The following is a 20,995-nucleotide window of genomic DNA, read 5'->3' on the forward strand; positions in this document are numbered from 1 at the left end:
ATACAAGCGTGTAGCTTCTGGAAACTTCTTAAGTTAGCCACATAGTCAAAAGTAGATGGGAGCCCTTCCCCATGGAGGGGTGGATCCCAGGACACAGAACAATAGACACATGTTTCGCCCAGGCAGTTGGGTGTTGATGGGCCAGGGGCTAGGATCTTATGCTGAGGCGAGATCCTAGTGCCAGTGTGTGGAGAGTTAAAAGCTGCAACGTGGAATGTTGTGATGTCCCTCATCTGTTGGATCCATTGAACTCATCTCAGAATTATTTTGTCTTTTCCCTGGCGTCGGATTACCAGGTGGAGCCCCCGGAACTGTTTCCCTCTTATTGTGGACTCATTGTGGAATCTGAGAGACGCTATTGATATTTTATGTTCTATGCTCCCTGTCTCAATAAATCCTGTTGGATTGATCTTTGACCTGGTGACCCTTCATGCTCTGTCACACACACCGTCACATACGGGCCTTCTCCTCCTATATATCAGGTGTACAGCGGCTATCCTGGCCTTCTCCTCCCATATATCAGGGGTACAGCTGGTATATGGGCCTTCTCCCGTATATCAGGTGTACAGCTGATATCCGAGCCTTCTTCTCCCATATATCAGGTGTACAGCTAGTATCTGGGCTTGTACTCCTGTATATCAGGTGTACAGTTGGTATACGGGCCTTCTCCTCCTATATATTAGGGGTACAGCTGGTATATGGGCCTTCTCCTCCTATATATTAGGGGTACAGCTGGTATCTGGTCATTCTCCTCCTATATATCAGGGGTATAGCTGATATCCGGGCCTTCTCCTCCCTTATATCAGTGGTATAGCTGATATCAGGGCCTTCTCCTCCCATATATCAGGGGTACAGCTGGTGTTCAGGCCTTCTCCTCCTATATACTGTATTAGGTGTACAGCTGATAGCCGGGCTTTCTCCTCCCATATATCAGGTGTACAGCTGGTATACGGGGCTTCTCCTCCCTTATATTAGGGTGCAACTGGTTTCCAGGCCTTCTCCTCCTATGTATCAGTGGTATAGCTGATATCCGGGCCTTCTCCTCCCTTTTGTTAGGGGTACAGATGGTATCCAGGCCTTCTCCTCCTATATGTCAGGGGTACAGATGGTATCCGGTCCTTCTCCTCCCATACATTATATTACGGGTGCAGCTGGTATCTAGGCCTTTTCCTCCATTTATCATGGTTACAACCATTTTATATCTGACACTACTTCTTCTAGGAATCGGCCATGTTTCATGTGAAGGTGACAGATGAGAACCTGATTGTGACCTCACTGGAGGATTCTGATATAACGTCTTTGTCCTCGGTGTACGTAGTGAAGATTACGGGAGAATCTAAGAATTACTTCTTCCAGTTTGAGGAGTTTAACAGCTCGTTACCGGATCCTGTGAAATTTAATGCCAGTTACCATGGACTTTATTACATCATCACATTAATGGTAATAAATGCCAACCTGGCATCAAGACCGGCAAGATCTGTGACCGTTCTGACCAGTAAGTATGTCCGCCACGGTAAAAGGGGAAACAGGTAAAAAAAAATGTGTGCTTTGTCATAGAAAATATTTAACATTGCTAAAGCCACTAGTGAGGGGCAATTCACCCCCTCACTCACACAGAATTTCAGTAGGAAAAAGAGCTTACATTCTTAGTCTCCTAGAAATAGAATTGCACAATAGACATAGGGAAGTGGGTAAATTACATATATACCTGGGAAAATATTCAGAATTGAGAGTCCTCAGTGGTTGATACCTTTTAATGGCGAACTGAAAAGATGGTGACACATTGCAGCTTTCCAGACTCCTCAGGTCTCTTCATCAGGCAAAGACTAATACAACATCTGAAGGGTCACATATTGTCTTATCTATTGTGTTATTTCTGTGCTGTATTGTGCATAAATATGTGATTCTTCAGATGTTGTATTAGTCTGTGCCTGATGAAGAGACCTGAGTAGTCTGGAAAGCTGCAATGTGTCACCATCTTTTCAGTTCGCCATTAAAAGGTATCAACCACTGAGGACTATCCATTCTGAATATTCTTCTATCTACTGGCTGACACGGTACAAAGATATATATCTTTCCTGTATTATATAATTGGAAAGTGACAAATCTAATTAAAATCACCTTTGAAGCCAAGTATCCCTACAGAGGACAGGTAATTAGACAGGAAAGAGCTTTCCCGGTACTCGGATAACAAAAAGGACAAGTGTTTACCCACAAATAGAGAAATAATAATATAATTATAATAATTTTATTTCTATAGCGCCGACATATTCCGCAGCACTTTAAATTTCAGAGGGGACTTGTACAGACGATAGACATTACAGCATAACAATAATCACATAGATCATAACAGATACCAAGAGGAGTGAGGGCCCTGCTCACAAGCTTACAGTCTATGAGGGAAAAAGGGAGACACGAAAGGTGGGTGGTAACAATTGCTCTCATTGTTCGGACCAGCCAGAAGTAGAGATGTCTTCTTTGTTCTCAGGAAAGACATCCTGAGGTAAAACATTTCTTAATTTCAGGAGAAATGTTTTACCTGCAACCAGACACAGGAGCACCAATAAAAAATTATGAATATGGGGATTTGTATAGATCTGATATTGATGGGAAAGACATTTTCAATTAAGTACTAATTGGGAAAGAATATGCATATTTTTTCATAACTGTGACACCTGCCTAGAATCCCCAAATCAATAGTGACCAGATCCCTGACAGCAGCTATGTCATGTTTACTCTCTTTGGAAAGGTAAAATCTAGATAAAAAATATGGCAGCGATCTCGAACTTCTGTAATCGTCTGGAGTGAAGATATCATTAATGTTGGGAATTTCATAAAATCCCGGAGGGCTGAGAACATCCCACAACCTGGCACATGTGAGGTCAGCGAGTGGGGAGGTGTGGGTGTAACTCAGGTGCTGATAAAAGGTCAATTATGATCTGTTCTGTGACCAGTGCTAAGGAAGATAGCTATCTGTGTAGGCTTGATGCATGTTAACCAGATGTTTTCAACTGGATTGCTTCCATCCACTAGCTTAGCTATCTCTGTGACCAGCGTAGTAAGTTTCTCTGTCAATCCATTTTATTTTATGTAACTGTACATGTTGTATTGTTTTGTCCCCTTTGTAAAATTATATATATATATATATATATATATATATATATATATTAGATGACGGGGTGCTCACTGCCTTTGTTAAGTGCTCAGAGGTAAAAAACATATAATATATTCTAGAAAAACCTCTGCACACAATATTTGATGAATTCAATGTTTATTATTACAAAGAGATGGAAAATCAAGCAACTGTACTGAAAAATATATCATACAGATAATCAATTACATATGGAGACTTATTGGAATGCTTTTGTTTTGTAATGAATATATACATTTCATGAATACTGATAACTGTGATCTGTAATATATAAATTTAATATGTAATATATAAATTTATCGTGTTTTGTTTAAAAAAATAGGTTCTTTTTTCCTTTTCCTTTTTCTGATTTTTCATTTTTTTGCCTGATAAATTCTTGATAAAAGCTAAATAGCCAAAACGTCGCTAATTGATTATCTGTATAATATATTTTTCAGTCCAGTTGCTTGTTTTTTCATCTCTTTGGAATAACAAACATTGAATTCATCAAATATTGTGTGCCGAGGTTTTTCTAGAATATATATATATATATATATATATATATATATTTTTTTTTTTTTTTTTTTTTTCTTTTTATAAACCATGCATATTGTTCTGGATTAAATAGAAAATGTATTAGTTGTGTTACTTTTGTTCTATAAACCGCACCCCAAAACTATATGTTACGTTGGGGTGTTGTATGGGATCTCTCAATTCTACAGTACTTTCCTAATTTGGCAGAGAGCTGGTTCTCATATACTCTTCCTTGGTCATGGTGTAACCTCGTAGGGAACCCAAACTTCAAAGCAAAATCATTGAAGATCTTCTCTGCCACTGTTCAACCAGATTTATTAGTGGTGGCATATGCTTGAGCAAATCAAGTTAAATGGTCCATCATCACCAGGATGTAACCTCCCTTGCATGTCTCAAGATGTAAATAGTTCATTGAGACCATCTCAAATGGATATGTGGATATGTAGTCTGGATGTTGCCCATAGGTGCCGGGTGTCAGGAACACCGCACTGCACTTGCTCACTGAGCCAGAGCGCGTGTCCTGAGTACAAAAACTGTGCACAAAGATACCTGCAGAGTGGGCAGCAGTGGTGACAATGCATGCTCCAGGACCTGAATCACGTGACTGCTGTGGGCGTGGCCTAAGCAATACAGTACCAAAGGATTAGACAGAATGGTTAGTCAGGACGTAGCAATAGATCAGAAAACCAGAACAGGCATTAGACAGTACAATAGGGGTAAACTGTAATGGAGTAACGATTGCCAAGCCAGGAGGTCAGAACCAGAAAAGACAATGGTACCAAAACGAGAGACGGAGTACAGAGTGAAGGAACAAGCCGGGTCATACATGGGAAGCAAACAAACAACGCAGAGTACACGCACACCAGGGGTCAGACACACCAGAACAGCACTATAACTGACAGAGAATGCTAGTTTGGAATGAGTATAAATACCCCTCCCAGATCCAAAGAGAGGCCGGCAAAAGTTAACCCTGTGAGAACAGGACATTAACCATGTCCTAACCATGACACCGGGTTTATGTGTTGGAACGTTTATCTTTCAGACACCCACACTCCCTGGTTACGTACCTCTCAATATCTCTCTGCATGTATGGCCTGAAGAAACGTTCACGGATCAAGTTTGTTGTTCTTTCTACTCCCGGGTGTCCCATGTTTTCATGGAGTTCTTTGAAGACCAACTTACGGTACACTCTGGGTAGCACCAACTGCTGTTTTTAACCTCCTTTTCGATACAGGATACCATCTTCACTGAGATAGAGCTTCGCCCATTCTTTAACTAAAACCGATACTGCTGGTGGTGACTCATTATCGCTCTCTCGTTTACTTGGAAACCAATTTTGGTCCACATAAGGAAGTACTCTGCCAATTATCTGATCTTCCTGTTGTGCTCTACAGATTGTTCCTTTTGGTAGTTGTTGAATGGACAGGGGGTGATCTCGTTCTTTCGCTTTTACGGTGGTTTCCACCATCAACGGACACCAGAATGGTGTGTCTTCCTCTTGATGAGCTTGTACTGCTTGGGTTGTGCTCTCAATAGCTTCCAGACTGACTTCCTCTGAGCATTCTTGCATGAACTCCTCAGGCTCTAGTGGCATTCTTGACAATCCATCAGCATCCGCATTGCATTTCCCTGGCCTGTACTTAATACTGAAATTAAAGTCAGCTCGTTCAGCTACCCATCTCTGACCTGTTGCATTCAGTTTGGCTGTAGTGAGAACATAGGTCAAGGGGTTATTGTCCGTGTAAACCTCAAACTCTTTGCTGTAATAGAAATAATCTCTAAATCTTTCACAGATAGCCCATTTCAATGCCAGGAACTCCAATTTTCCAGAATGTAGATGGTAATTTCTCTCAGCGTTTGTCAATGTTCTGGAGCCATAACCGATGGCTCTCAATTTCCCATCTTGATGCTGATACAGGGCAGCTCCCAGTCCAACTTGAGAAGCATCACAATGAAGAACAAATGGTAAGTTGAAATCAGGATTAAGGGAGTCAAGTAATGTGATAGACAGGCCTCTATTCCTTATATTTAAAGACTCTATAGAAACAGGGTCTGTTCCTTTTGATTGGCGGCAAGCAAATGTGGTACCAATATTCAAAAAGGGGTGTAAAAGGGAACCTGGAAACTATAGGCCGGTAAGCTTAACATCTGTTGTGGGTAAAATTTTTGAAGGGTTTCTAAGGGATACCATTATGGAATATCTCAATGTTAATAAATGTTTAACTACATATCAACATGGATTTATGAAGGATCGCTCCTGTCAGACTAACCTAATCAGCTTCTATGAGGATGTAAGCTCTCAAATGGACCAAGGAGAATCATTGGATGTCATTTATCTCCACTTCTCTAAAGCATTTGACACTGTCCCACATAAAAGATTGGTAAGTAAGATGAGAAAGCTTGGGCTAGGGGAAAATGTGTGTAGATGGGTAGGTAGCTGGCTTAGTGATAGAAAACAAAGAGTGGTTATTAATGGGGCATCCTCAGATTGGGCCAGGGTTACTAGTGGGGGACCACAGGGTTCTGTGTTTGGCCCCCTACTATTTAATATATTTATTAATGATCTAGTGGATGGCTTACACAGTAAAATATCAGTATTTGCAGATGATACAAAACTATGTAAGGTAGTTAACACAAAGGAGGACAATTTGCAACTACAGACAGATTTGAGTGAATTGGAGAATTGGGCTGAAAAATGGCAAATGAGGTTTAACACAGATAAGTGTAAGGTTATGCACATGGGAAGGAGAAACAGATGCTATAATTACTTACTAAATGGGAAACTGCTGGGGAAATCAGACATGGAAAAAGACTTAGGCATCTTAGTCAGTAAAAAGCTAAATTGGAGTGCCCAGTGTCAGGCAGCTGCCACCAAAGCAAATAGGGTCATATATGGATATACCACCCTGATGTTTTCGATGTGACCTAACACAGTCTTTGGATCCAGTCTAATTTCATGTTTCGTGGTATTCATCACCGGCACTGTCACTCGGGCAAAACCACCAGTAGGAATCGTAAGCACAGTCTCACCTTGAACTAGGCCTTCTGGAAGTTCAGAGGAGTCTTTTGGCACGAACAGCCTCTTCTGGACCTTTCTTCCTGATTCCACCCGGACGCCACACCTCACTCCCACCATTTGGTTTGCAGGGATAATGGTTGGGCGCAGGCCTTCCTTGACTTCTTTCAGGTCCATTGTATTCTGTACTTTCTTTACTCTATGAATCACGTCTTCTGCCACAGCGTTGGGTAAGGCGAATGATCTGGCAATTGCATCCACCATCAGTGTCCCTGACTTGTGTTTTGTGATGACCTCACTGTGACGGGGTATGCGACAGAACAGAAAGAGACACCAGACCAATAAACAATCTAACAAGATTTATTGGAACAGGGAACTGGAGCAACACAATTTAAAATAATTCTGTAATGTCCATAATGAGTCCACAATGAGTCCACACAAAGTGAGCAGATCCGGGGGGTGCCACCTGGCAATCCGACGCCAGGAAGACAGAAATAGTCCTTGGGATGAGTTCAATCTATCCAACAGATGAGGGACATAACACCATTCCACGTGGCACCTTACACACGGTCACTGGGATCTCGCCTCAGCATAATATCCCAACCCTTCCAGGTCACCATACAACAACAGTCTTTAGATTCAGTCCTCAAATCCAGTAGGGTGGGGAGACATCACAATTCCATGTGGCAAAATAATCTCCAATCTCCATACATGATACCAGGATCCATCCACAGCTGCAGATCCTTGTCCTTCAAAGCACACAGCATCAACTAACTCAACATGTGGCTTATTGTCCTATTACTCTTGGGATCAGCCCCTTGTTTGGCAGAGATACTAGCACCCACCCCCTTAAACATAGCTCCAAGGATTAAGAATGTTCCAGAAACCCTATCTGCAGTCTGGCTACAGGTTTGTGTATTGAAGATGCCCCCTGCAGAGAAGAACAAAGACAGAAACCACCACTAGATGCAGTACAAGTGAGATGGACCTAGGCCTGATTACATTACAGTCCAGGAACACAGGCCCAAGGAGGGACATGCTGTTACACTCACTGATTACATTATGACCAAGGATAGGATCCTCTGCCAGGTTTTGATCACTGGTCATGAGAAAAGGTACCAAAAGCTCGATGATGTTGCTGTTCTTTGTGACCTTAAGTTGGAAAGTCACTTCCACCCAGCCTATGAAAGGATTTTTGGTCTGATTGATGGCCTTGCCGTGGAGTTCCACTGGTCCTGAGGTCCTTTAGTGACCAAAGGCAGGTATTTGGCAGGTGGCATCTTCTCCATCCTTCATTTGAAAGGCTCGCTTGGGCTTCTGTGTGCTTTTACCAGGAGTCCATCTAGCTGACACTGTATATAGCACCTTTCACCGATTAGGCTGATGAGGCTATCTTTACTGACAGAGGAATCCTCCTCCCAGGACCAGGAGTATGATGTTAGACTTCCGCACTGGGCATTAAGAAACTGATGCCCCTGTGTCTCTTGCAGCTGTTGTAGACGGAAACACACTTGTGGATAGTGCTGATATAGCTGTTTTACCTTATGCGCCGTTCTGGGGGTTGGTGGGATTTGGACTTGCTTCTGGGGCCTCCTCTGTGTCGTGGTTACCAGTCGCCCCGCACTGGCAACCTCCTGTCTTTTTACCCAAACGACCGTGACCATTGGCATTCCTTGGCATAATGTCCTTCCTAACATCTTAAACAGTGGACACATACCGCATTCTGATTTCATGAACGGCACACCTCACAAGCCAGGTATCTTCTGTTTTGGAACCCACTTCCGGGTCTGACAGATAAAGAGTCTGGCCTGGAACAAATCAACTCTTTCACCTCCATCAGCTCAGCTCGCAGTTCTCCTATTACTTCTTCCCTGTCAGCTCTGGCTATCTTCCCTTTTGTTGGTGGCTTAAGATCCACTCTCGTTGGTGGTACTGGAGGGTCTTCATCATAATCTTTGGACTGGCAACTGGGGGTCTCCAACGTCAGCTGGCTCATTTTGGTGGTTTTAGAAGCAGAGCCCTTCTTTAACTTCTGTTCGCTCTCTGACTCCAAACTAGCCGCCTCATTCATTTTTTTCAATTAGGACTTCGTCCAGAATACCAGGATCTTCTAGGTACTCTTTCTGCTGTAACTTAAAATCTTTGCTGATTAAGCCCATACCCAACGATCTCAAGAACTTCTTCTGGACTAGCCCGGCATCAAACTTCTCCTCCACCCCTACATCTCTACATGAGAACAACAGTCTATCCTTAAGTTCAATCACTCTGAACAAGAAACTTTCGAGTGATTCAGTAGTGTTCTGTGAGATGTTAATGAGACGGTGGAACAATTCTGAAGGACTCTCTTGTTTATAGTACCCTTTTAAAATCATCTTCAACTGTGGAAGGGTCAATTACATTTTCATCTCTAGCATACTGCGGAGGTTCAGTCCTTGGCTGATCGCTTTCACCACCCCCTCAATGATCTAATCCTGCTGGTAGCCTTTCAATAATCCTGCATCGATCTGGTGGAACAAATTCATTTAAGACAGTTTCTCTTTCTGCTCACACTCTCCAATCTGTCCCAGGATCTTGAACTTTTTCCTTATGGTGATTTGTGGTGTTGAAGAGTACTGTTTTCCTGATTTATCAAGCCCAAGCAGGTTAAAGGTTCTGTCAGAGTCTATCCCATATTCAGAGGGTTGGGTAGATTTCTGCAGGGCTGTTAAGGCTTTGAATTGTTCTTTCAATTCTTTTAGTTCTGTATGTGGAAGGAGATTCCTGATCTTGGTAATTGGTGCAGCCCCTTCATCTTCCAACTTCAACCCGGTTAGAAACTGTGTTAGCTCCTGGAGGAACGTCCTCATAACATCTTCAGCTTTTTTCTCCCCCAGCTCATCCATCTGTGTATTAATGGTGGCCACAAGTTGTCTGCGGGAGTGTGCTTTAGAGATCTGTGCTTCTGACATCTTTATATGTTCTTCCACTGCTCTCAATCCTTCACATGTTAACTTAAGAAGCAGTTGCAGTTCACTGATCCTGTCCATTTGTATTTCCACATCCATTGCTTCTAGTGAGTTTTCTTTAGGGCTGGTCCCCTTTAGCTGGTGTAGCAGAGTTGAGTTGAGGTGCTGTGGTGCTTTAGACCTGATCTACTTTAACTGGTGTAGCAGAGTTGAGTTGAGGTGCTGTGCTGTTATAGGGCTGATCTCCTTTAACTGGTGTAGCAGAGTTGAGTTGAGATGCTGTGCTACTGTATTTTCCAATCACTTTGCCTCTACATGCTAATTCCCGCTCAGAGTTCCCTGTACGGGCCACCAATGTTACGTGCATGCCGCTAGGTTCAGATAGGGGTGGAACAGGTCTCATGAATTCTTTGGAACTCTGGGGGAGCCGTTACTCAGGGTGACCATGTACTGCAGCTTCCTCAGGCACAATATGGATCCACTTGCTCACACAGATACAACTAATAGAGTCCTCATGAACATGAACAGTGTAGTTTAATGTCACAGTACATTCAGTACAATTCAACTCGCTTAAGCACAGGCTTTATAACAGTACAGCTGCATCTTAGAGGCACATTGACTAACAGTCTCTTTTGTTAGCACAGTTCAGTACAGATCAAGACTCTACAGAGGCACCGCAGTACACAGCATTTGTTCTAGCACAGTGAGATGGAGGGGGGAGGGTTTGCTGAGGGAGATTATCCCTGTAACACAATTTTTTATCATACTTATCTTCCTGTTCCTGATAGACTTTCTCCAGTCCAGTAGCAGTGTAGGGATTAGCCCAGCTCCACTCTGTAATGGAATCCTGTGTCCCTATGGTTCACTTGCCTGAATGTATTTAAGAAACAGATCATACACCACTCATAGCTTTCGGCTACTGCCAGAATGTAAACAAGTTTCCCACAATCCCCCTGGGGCTTTGCTAACCACTCCCTGTCTCCCGTAACTGTTAACCCCTCTAGTTGTTGGATGCTTTTGAAGCAACAGCAGTTAGCACTATTTCTGCATGTCACATATACGCTACCAAAACCAGGTATCCCGTCGGCCTGTATATAAAAAATGACCGGTGGTGGTGACAGCGAGAAGTTCTTGGGTTACCAAGGAGCTAACAGTAACTATACAGCAGGTATATACTCATATTTGATGCATGAGAATTGGAGGTGTATATGGCAGATGCTCACAGTTAGTTTCCAATAAATACTCATTTCTGGTCTATTAGTGAAAGCAGCCAGTGGACTCCTTCTTTAATCGTTGGCCAATCACGTAGTTGTCTGGACAATAGGGGCGGCAGAGAGCTGTTTGTGACAAAAACAGAAGGGTGGTTCAGTTGCAACCCCCCCGGCTGCGATCTTTGACAATTGGTGGCAAGCGGTGGGATTCTGCATGATCTCTCCGGTGCATTTCTTGACATGCACCATCTCTGATCAAAGGCTGCTGGTATCAATGGAACAAGACTCTTCTTCTACATCAGGGGTACAGCTGGGATCCAGAGTGTCAAAGGATGACACTGGAGAGATCCCACAGATCCCACCACTGCCACTAATTGTCAAAGATTGCAGCCAGGGGGGTCGCGCTAAACCAACCACGCTGTTATCTTTTTGTCATGAACAACCCTCTGCTGTCCCCTATCTTCAGGACAATATTCAATTGACCAATGATTAACAAATGAGGCTGTGGCTATTACCGTTATTAGACAGGTTTTTGGCGATCTAACAGTGAACATATGGTGTATATACACCTCCGATTCCAACACGTGTGAAGAAACCAGATTATATCTTAATTACCCAGATGATTATGTTTTAACTAACCAAGAAGAATTGACTTTTTATCTGTATATTGGCTTTTGGATTTAAGTGTTGATTCCTGGTTGGTCAAGAAAACAGACTTTTGTTTCTATGAATAACACAAAACACCACAACATATAGCACAATTGGAGTGCCTATGCTAATGTAATCCTTTATGGTGCCTTATTCATTGAATTTTATACACAGATATTTTTATCATTGGCCCTTTTTTTCCTTTGTGCATAATTGCCATTTAGAGATTAAGCTATACCTTGGCTATACTCAGGCTAATTAGTTCCCATTTTTACCTGTTATGGTAGTGTTACTCTGAATTGATACGTGTTCTTGATTTGTTAACATTGGGGACATTCGGTTCACCTGGACACATACCTCACTGCTCTTGATCAGCTTCCTAGCTTGTCATTAGCTCCTCACTGTGGGGGCCTGCCAAAAGTGGGGAACCACTGCTGGCGGTATGTGACAATGGAAGCAGCTCTAATCCCGGCGAGTCAGCGGAAGTGTGAGACTTTGTTATTTGCACCATCTTGGGTATTTGCTGGGACTGTTCTTTATGCTATTTGGTGTTGTGGTTTAACAAAGTATTGCCACAGTGTTTTACTCTCACCTTGTGTTGTCTGAGTAGTGTTCTGCCCACGGGGAGAGAGCGGGCGTTATGGTATAAGCCCTGGTCCATGCAGTCTTGCTAAAGACAGGTGGGCCAGTGGGCGAGAGCACCCACTGACCCCCGTGTCTCCACAATATGCAAATACATATATACCCCGGTGTGGGCACTGCTAACTCAACAATGACCCAAAAACTACTCGCTGCCACCACCAATAGTTTTGTACACGCTGATTGGACACCTGGTTTCTGGTAATGTATAGCTTTCAGGAGAGAGGTTTACAGAACCAAAGGAACAAAACTATTACATTTTATATTTCATCCACAATGATAGGCAGTGTTTGTAAAATCTTTTTGTATATTTTTTATTATGGGGACTGTGATGACACAGTACTTAATCTTAATTATCCAGATGTCTATTTTCAGTAAGCCAGGAGGCATAGACTGTTATCTATATGTTGACTTTTGAATTTCTAATATTGACTTTTACATTGACGTTTGTCGTAACATATTGTGCTGTTATCCTGAATGACAGAACTGCATGGTAATTGAACAATAGATGTTTGTTAATATGTTGTTTACACATTATTTAGACCAGCTAGTTTGTTGGCCTGCAAAACAGAGAAGGACAAACTATGAAAATTGATTAAATACTCCAACGATGCAAATAGAGATGAGGTAACGACAAGCTTAGGAAGATGACAGTCCATTGAGGTACAAGGAAAGTTGACCCGAGGGTCACAACCTGGCTTCTCCAAACATCTCCATGGAGGGTCCCAATCCTGGCTTTCTCCAAATGTATCCAAGGTTCAGCGATGGTCAATGGAGCAGTTCGGTATTCTTCCAACCGAGGCCAAAGTCCCCTAGGTTGGCATCCTGTAGAATAACAAATCTGTGTCCTATGTGATGGAGCCATGATGTCTTTGCTACTGTGCTGTCTCTGGTCCTTTGGATGTCTTGGCTGAATCTCTGGCTATCTCTCAGTTTGTCTCATAGAGGCATATGACCTCTTTTTATGTTTAACAAGTGTCCTTCAGTCCAGTATCACAGATAAGGGAAAAAATAGTGACGATTACAGTGGGGGAAATAAGTATTTGATCCCTTGCTGATTTTGTAAGTTTGTCCACTGACAAAGACATGAACAGTCTATAATATTAAGAGTAGGTTAATTTTAACATTAAGAGATAGAACATCAAAAATAAAATCCAGAAAATTGCATGGTACAAATTATATAAATGTATTTTTATTTTGCAGTGGGGAAAAAAGTATTTGATCCCTCTGGCAAACAAGGTCTAATACTTGGTGGCAAAACCCTTGTTGGCAAGCACAGCAGTCAGACGTGTTTTGTAGTTGATGATGAGGTTTGCGCACATGTCAGGAGGAATTTTGGTCCACTCCTCTTTGCACATCATATCTAAATCATTAAGATTTTGAGGTTGTCGCTTGGCAACTTGGAGCTTCAGCTCCCTCCATAAGTTTTCTATGGGATTAACATCTGGAGACTGGCTAGGCCACTCCATGACCTTAATGTGCTTCTCTTTGAGCCACGCCTTTGTTGCCTTGGCTGTATGTTTTGGGTCATTGTCTTGCTGGAAGACCCAGCCACTACCAATTTTTAATGGAGGGAATGAGGTTGTCACTCAGGATTTTACGGTACATGGCACCTTTCATTCTCCCATTGATGCAGTGAAGTAGTCCTGTGACCATAGCAGGGAAACACACTTGGCAGTGAGGACGGTGTTCTTTGGGTAATAGGCAGCATTTCTATTCGTCCAAACACAGCAAGTTTAGTTAATGCACAAAGAGCTCAATTTTTGTCTCATCTGACCACAGAACCTTCTCCCAATCACTCACAGAATCATCCAGGTGTTCATTGACAAACTTCAGACGGGCCTGCACATGTGCCTTCTTGTGCAGGGGGACCTTTCGGGCACGGCAGGATTTTAAACCTTTTTCGGTGTAATGTGTTACCAATGGTTTCCTTGGTGACTGTGGTCCCAGCTGCCTTGAGATCATTAACAAGTTCTTCCCATGTAGTTTTAGACTGATCTCTCACCTTCCTCATGATCAAAGATACCCCACGAGGTGAGATTCTGCATGGTGCCCCAGATCAAAGTCGATTGAGTCATTTTGTATTTCTTCCTTTTTCTTACTATTGCACCAACAGTCATCTCCTTCTCACCCAGCGTCTTACTTATGGTTTTGTAGCCCATTTCAGCTTTGTGCAGGTCTATGATCTTGTCCCTGACATCCTTATGAAGCTCTTTGGTCTTGCCCATGTTGTAGAGGATAGAGTCTGACTGATTAATTGAGTCTGTGGACAGGAGTCTTTTATAAAGGTGACTATATAAGACAGCTGTCTTTAATGCAGGTAATGAGTTGATTAGGAATGTCTAACTAGTCTGTAGGAGCCAGAACTCTTAATGGTTGGAAGGGGATCAAATACTTATTTTCCACTGCAAAATTCAAATAAATGTATATAATTTATACAATGAGATTTTCTGGATTTTATATTTGATATTCTATCTCTCAATGTTATAATTAACCCGCCCTTAAAACTATAGACTGTTCATGTCTTTGTAAACTTACAAAATCAGCAAGGGATCAAATACTTATTTCCCCCACTGTAAGTTGCCTTGTTTGGTTATGTAATCTATTTGCATAGATTTTCCTTGTCTGTTTTAAAAATCAACAAACTATCTGGCCTAGACATTGTATAATTAGCATATCAGTAAACAACACTATATGTTACATTAAATGCCATCTTACAAGTCAATATTACAGGCTTACATAAGCAAAAGTTTGTTTTCTTGACCAACCAGAAAGAAACACATTAATTCAAAAGTCAACATATAGAAAGGTCTATTCTTTCTGGCTTACTAAAAATAGGGCAGCACGGTGGCTCAGTGGTTAGCGCTGCAGCCTTGCAGCGCTGGAGTCCTGGGTTCGAATCCCACCAAGGGCAACATCTGCAAGGAGTTTGTATGTTCTCCCCGTGTTTGCGTGGGTTTCCTCCGGGCACTCTGGTTTCCTCCCACATTCTAAAGACATACTGATAGGGAATTTAGATTGTGAGCCCCATCGGGGACAGTGATGAAAATGTGTGCAAAAACTGTAAAGCGCTGCGGAATATGTTAGCGCTATATAAAAATAAAGATTATTATTATTATTATTAAATAGTTGTCTGGTTAATTAAGATGCAATGCTGTGTCTCCACACCTAACCCTAACTCTAACCCAACATGCACAATATCTTCACTCCTGACGATCACAGGAGTTTGATATCGCTGTCATATTTTTTGTCAGGATTCTATCTTATCATAGATAGGAAACATGTCATGGCTGTTGTCATCTGCCACTATTGATTTGGGGCTTATAGACATGTGTCACAGTTATGAAAAAATATGCTTATTCTTACCGATTAGTCCATAAATTGAAAATTTATCTCTCATCAATATCGGATCTACACAAACCCCCATATTTATAACATTCCACCAGTGCCCAAATGGCTATTTGCAGATGTAAAGTTTCCTTTCGACTTAGGAGGTGTTTCTTAGGGACAAATGAGACTTCTCCACTTCTCCATCTATGCGTAAACACATGTCCTTTTGTTATCTGGACCTCAGAAAAGATCTTTCCTGTTTAATAACCTGTACTCAGTAGGGAGTCTTAATTAGTTTTGTCACTTCTCATATGTCAACTCTGCAATTCTACTTCAAGGAAACTCTGAGATTGCCAGCTCTTTTCTCCTTGAGAGATTCTGTGTGAGTGAGGATAGGGTGAATGCCCCTTCACTGGAGATGGGCTATGGATTTTAATGTTTTCTATGACACAGGGCCCTATTGTCCTACATATCAGAGGTACAGCTGGTAGCCAAGCCTTCTCCCATGTATCAGGGGTACAGCTGGTATCTGAGCCTTGTCCTCCTATATATGAGAGATACAGCTGGTATACAGGCCGTCTCCTCCCACAATTCAGAGATAAAGGTTTGGGCCTGAGTCTTTCACTCCTATACAGTATATCAGGGTTACAACTGGTAACCAAACCTTATACTCCAATACATTTAGAGATGCAGCTGGTATCCAAGTCTTTTCCTCCTATATATCAAGGGTACAGCTGGTATCCAGGCCCTCTCCTATATATCAAGGGTACAGCTTGTATCCAGGCTCTCTCCTATATATCAAGGGTACAGCTTGTATCCAGGCTCTCTCCTATATATCAAGGGTACAGCTGGTATCCAGACCCTATCCTATATATCAAGGGTACAGCTGGTATCCAAGCCGTTGCCCATCATATATCAGAGATATATTTTAGCTCATATCCAAGCCTTCTCTTATATTTCAGGGGTACAGTTTATATCCAGGCCTTCTCCCATATATTTGGGGTACAGCTGGTATCCAAGTCTTCTCCCATATATCAGGGGCACAGCTGGTATCTGGTCTTCTCCCATATATCACAGGTCCAACTTGTATTCAGGTTTTCTTCTCCCATATATCGCGGGTACAGCTGGTATCCAGGGCGTCTCTTCCCATATAAAAGGCTTTTGGGGGATATGGCAGCTGTTTGGGGTCTACAACTATCACATTTTGGAGCCTTGCGTGGATTGTGACTTTCTTCCCATAAATCCCAGTGACATTTGTCTTTTTTGCAGAGCCTCTTCCAGTCAGCAAGGTTCTTCTCCATGATTATCATCCGTCCCCAGAGACTGGAGTTGTGTTTGAAGTTTATTATCCTGAAAAGTTCAACGTCTTTACGAGAGTTAATATCAGCTATTGGGAAGGAAGAAACTTCCGTACGATGTTATACAAAGGTCAGGGTTCTGTTATTGTAATATAAAGACATGCATGTCCCCTTTTAGCAGTGCCAGAAATGTTGTTTTTATGAGATGCTTCAGGCACAAGAACCTTGCCCATGCTAGTTGCAGTAGATGGTGCTGGATCGCCCGCCAGGGCAGTGGGGTTACTCGGTACCGGGCCGGTGTCTCAGAGGGAGGTGTCACAGTGGCAGTGACTCGGTCCGTGGCCCTGGGCGTCTATGCAAAAGGGGTGAAACGTAGCTGAATAAAGTTTATAGGTGGATGATACGTGACGCCACCTGTGGTGCTCGATAATGAAGGGGTTAAGCTGACGCTGCAGTGAAGATCCTCTGGGACAGATGGTATAAGGCAGCAAGAGGTAATAGCTCCCCACAGGTAGAGCTGTAGTCCCAGGGCAGTAGTAATAGGTGTTGAGGAAGAAGGTGCAGTGTTAGGCACAGAGATGTAGCAGTGCTGAAGGGGTTGCAGGAAGAAGGCAATGACACAACAGGGTGCAGTTTCTTTTACCTTTACTTTGCTTTGTAAGTGCAGTCCAGGATCCAGATTACAGATGGAACAGAGGCTGGCCAGCTTGGAAGCAACTTAGTAATCTCTCTATGCAGATGGGTTGTGTAGTCTCCTTCCTAGCGCTTATCTGAGGTACACTGAAGCTCCTCTTGCTTGCTTTCTTTTAGAACGCCCCTCGTATGGCAGGCAGACGTAGCCTCCTCTTTCTGGCTCACACACGTTGCTGCTGTGCCTCCGAGTCTTATGTGGGAACAGAACCGATAGTGAATGACGGTCAGAGGAGCGCAGGAATAAGACCAGGACAATAAGTTCAAAGTTTACCACAACGCGTTTCAACGGTAACCCGTCTTCATCAGGTGGAGGTTTGAAACCTCCACCTGATGAAGACGGGTTACCGTTGAAACGCGTGGTGGTAAACTTTGAACTTATTGTCCTGGTCTTATTCCTGCGCTCCTCTGACCGTAATTCACTTTTGGTTCACAATCATCCTCTTTGAAGGCATACGGCTGGAGCTGCGGTGGACCTGCACTTTAAATCACCTTCCTGGCCACATCTACAGCGCTCCTGCTTGACCGCTATTCTTTATCAATCTTTTGTGGGAACAGACAATTTACAGCCTTCTGTTCCTCCGGTTTCTGTTGCAGGAACATCAGTATCCATACATCCTCAGATACCGGGCTCCGGACAATGCGCTACAGCTAGAAGTGAGCCTGAGTCCTGCTCAATCCTCCAGCTCCTCTCTCCATGTTCACACTCTTTTTCCTCTCAACATGAACTCCACTGACTTCCCCTTCCTGTCCCCAGAGAGCAGCTCCTCCCCCAGTTTGGTTCAGAGCTCCCTCTGCTGGCCTGGAGTGGAAACTGTGCTATGTGCTGATTTACCTGATAGACAGATCCTTCATTGCTTCCAAGCATGACATCACACTCCCTAGGAGGAAGGTGATGCCACTGTGGCGACCATACTCCTGGGGGCGCCACATTCCCCTAGTGCAATTCAGTACTCCCGGACTGAGAAAACATGCAAACATATTAAGCAAATGAACAATTATAACGGTTACAAGATTTCAAAAGTGAAAAATTACAAAATCCATAGCTCAAAAATATCACGAAACAATCACTGACCTCAGGGAGACCAGTCAAAGAAAACACTGCGGCAGCCGGCAAAGGCGCTCAATCACAGTGAAATCCTAGGTGCATTGATCCCTGGGAAATACGAATATGCAAATAAAGTCCGTGGAGCCTCATTTAAGAGTCTCAAACACAGGACTAGCTCAAAAATAGTCCCTGTGACGATTAGTCCATTATGTCATTGTCCATGGTCCAATTCCTGAGCAGTTGGTAAACAAAGTACAAGGATAGTTTTGGCCACACATAGTCCTGTGGCCCAATTGTCCATCAAAACAAAATAAGATATTAAAAAAGTTCTTACAGAGTCTCTGTAGGCACATAAGCTTGAAAAAAGTTGCATATTTACATTTTACCATTTACATAACTTATTTATATACGAAACCTTATGGGTGGTATACCTTGGGTACTACGGACAGACCTACGTAGCGCTGGTGTTGTTGGGTGCCTTGTGTTAACTACTGGTGTAGTGCATTCTGTACTGGCTACACTACTGATGGTTCTGCGTAGCACAGGGATACTAGATTTCCTAGGAGTCGGACCACTTCTACTCACCGTGGGCATGACAGATTCACCACTGACAGGGTGAGGATTCTCTTGCTCCACTGCTGGTGCGGCATCCGCTGCCTGTACTTGCTGGTTTTCAGGGTGGTCTTGAGTCACTTCTTCTTGCACTACCAGTTGGGGAAAGGTCAAAACTGGCACCAGTATGGCATTATTCGCTCTAGTCCAATTTGAAGGGAATTCTCCGAGTACAGTGCTGACCTTTTCTTCTTCTTCCTCTATGGGCTGAAGGTTGTTTTGCTCTTCCATCCTGTCCTTTAGTTGGTCAGGGCACAGTTTCAGATGATCCCTCGACACTACTGATGAGGTTTCTCCTCCATCCTTACTGATAAGGCACACTTTGGTGTTGTCAAAGTTTGATGGTAGGACGGTGCAGGGTTCAGCCTCCCATTGGTCATCCAATTTATGCATCCTCCTTTTCCTCTTTAGGACCTGTTCTCCTGGTGACAAGGGGACTGCAGGTGCATGTTGATTGTAGTTCTTCTGCTTTTGTCTCCCCTGAGCTAGACTCTTTTCTACGCACTCTTGTACTTTACAGAACTGCTGCTGCCGTTCTGTATCCCAGTCAGCATCTGGTGATGTCACCTCAGGTATAAGGACTCCCATGTCCAAATCAATAGGCAACTTGCCAGGCCTCGCTCTCATTAGGTAGGCTGGAGTGCAGTTGGTGGAATTCAAAGGAATGTGATTGTAGAGGTCTACCAGATCTGGCAACTTCTCTGGCCACAGATTCCTCTCTTCCAAAGGCAAGGTCTTCAGTAGATCGATCACCACTTGATTAATCTTTTCACACATGCCATTGGTCTGTGGATGGTACGGTGTTGTCCTGATCTTCTTGCAACCATACAAGTTACAGAATTCCTGGAACACTTCTGCCTCAAAGGCTGGACCTTGATCTGTAAGCCCTCGCTCGGGATATCCGTGTGGTCGACAAAAGTGCTGTTGGAATGCTCTGGCTGCTGTCCTGGCTGTTTGATCCTTGACAGGCATGACTACCAGGAATCTCGAGTAGTGGTCAATGATGGTAAGAGCATAAACGTTGTCTGTACGGCTTGGGACCAGCTTCACATGGTCAAGGGCTACCAACTCAAGTGGCTGTTTGGTTATTATTGGCTGCAATGGAGCTCGCTGGCTGTTACGGTCCTTTCTGCGCAGGATACATTGTCCACACTCCCGGCACCAATATTCAATGGTCTTCCTCATACTAGCCCAGTAGAATCTCTCCCGGAGCAAGGCCTCCAACTTCTTCCATCCGAAGTGTCCAGCTCCATTGTGGTATGCTTCCAAGACCATCGATGCCTCCATCTTTGGGACTACCACCTGCCAGACCAACTGATGAGTGCGAGCATTGATACTCCTCCTATACAGCTTTCCCTCATAGATGAACAGCCTGCCTCTTTCCTTCCACAACTGCTGGCTTTCTTCAGGAGCATCTGGACCTGGGAGTGAGTCAGCTTGTGACAGTAGCTCCTTTACCAGGCGGACTGAGGAGTTGCTATCCTGCGTTTCTACCCAGTCATGATGAGGGAATGGATTTAGGGTGGCCTATTTCACTATAGATCATCTGTTTCTCACTCCTTGGGCACGTTGGGCTGCGATTGGCTGGTGGAAGGCAGGCAACTCTATTTCTTTGAGTGCCTCAGGGTCTTCTCCTGCACCTGGCAGATTGGGCATCCTGGACAGTGCATCAGCATTGGCATTCTTGTGCCCTGCTCAGTACTTGATGGTAAATCCATAGTTAGACAGCCGGGCCATCCATCGCTGCTCCAGTGCACCTAGTTTTGCAGTTTCCAAGTGAGTCAACGGGTTGTTGTCCGTGAAGATGGTAAACTTGGCTGAAGCTAGGTAATGCTTGAATCGTTCAGTCACAGCCCAGACTATGGCGAGTAACTCCAGCTTAAAGGAACTGTAG

General features: G+C 43.5%; 1 protein-coding gene across 10 annotated transcripts in view; it reads left to right on the forward strand.

Moving 5' to 3' along the window:
• The window catches only part of PTPRO (protein tyrosine phosphatase receptor type O), a 570,099-nt gene that overhangs the window by 96,820 nt on the left and 452,284 nt on the right, over positions 1-20,995 (forward strand). For 8 of the 10 annotated variants that reach the window (XM_073564603.1, XM_073564604.1, XM_073564609.1 and 5 more), the window contains exons 2-3: positions 1,222-1,495; positions 16,723-16,881. The exons of 1 other annotated variant lie outside the window; for it this stretch is intronic. In XM_073564603.1, coding sequence (XP_073420704.1) covers positions 1,222-1,495; positions 16,723-16,881 — 433 coding nt within the window. The remainder of the gene's footprint in view (positions 1-1,221; positions 1,496-16,722; positions 16,882-20,995) is intronic. One more of the 10 variants, XM_073564610.1, reaches the window with a different exon arrangement.

The sequence above is a fragment of the Dendrobates tinctorius genome, unplaced genomic scaffold (assembly GCF_039654945.1).
Source record: "Dendrobates tinctorius isolate UK_male_01 unplaced genomic scaffold, ASM3965494v1 ptg000464l, whole genome shotgun sequence".
Lineage (NCBI taxonomy): Eukaryota > Metazoa > Chordata > Amphibia > Anura > Dendrobatidae > Dendrobates > Dendrobates tinctorius.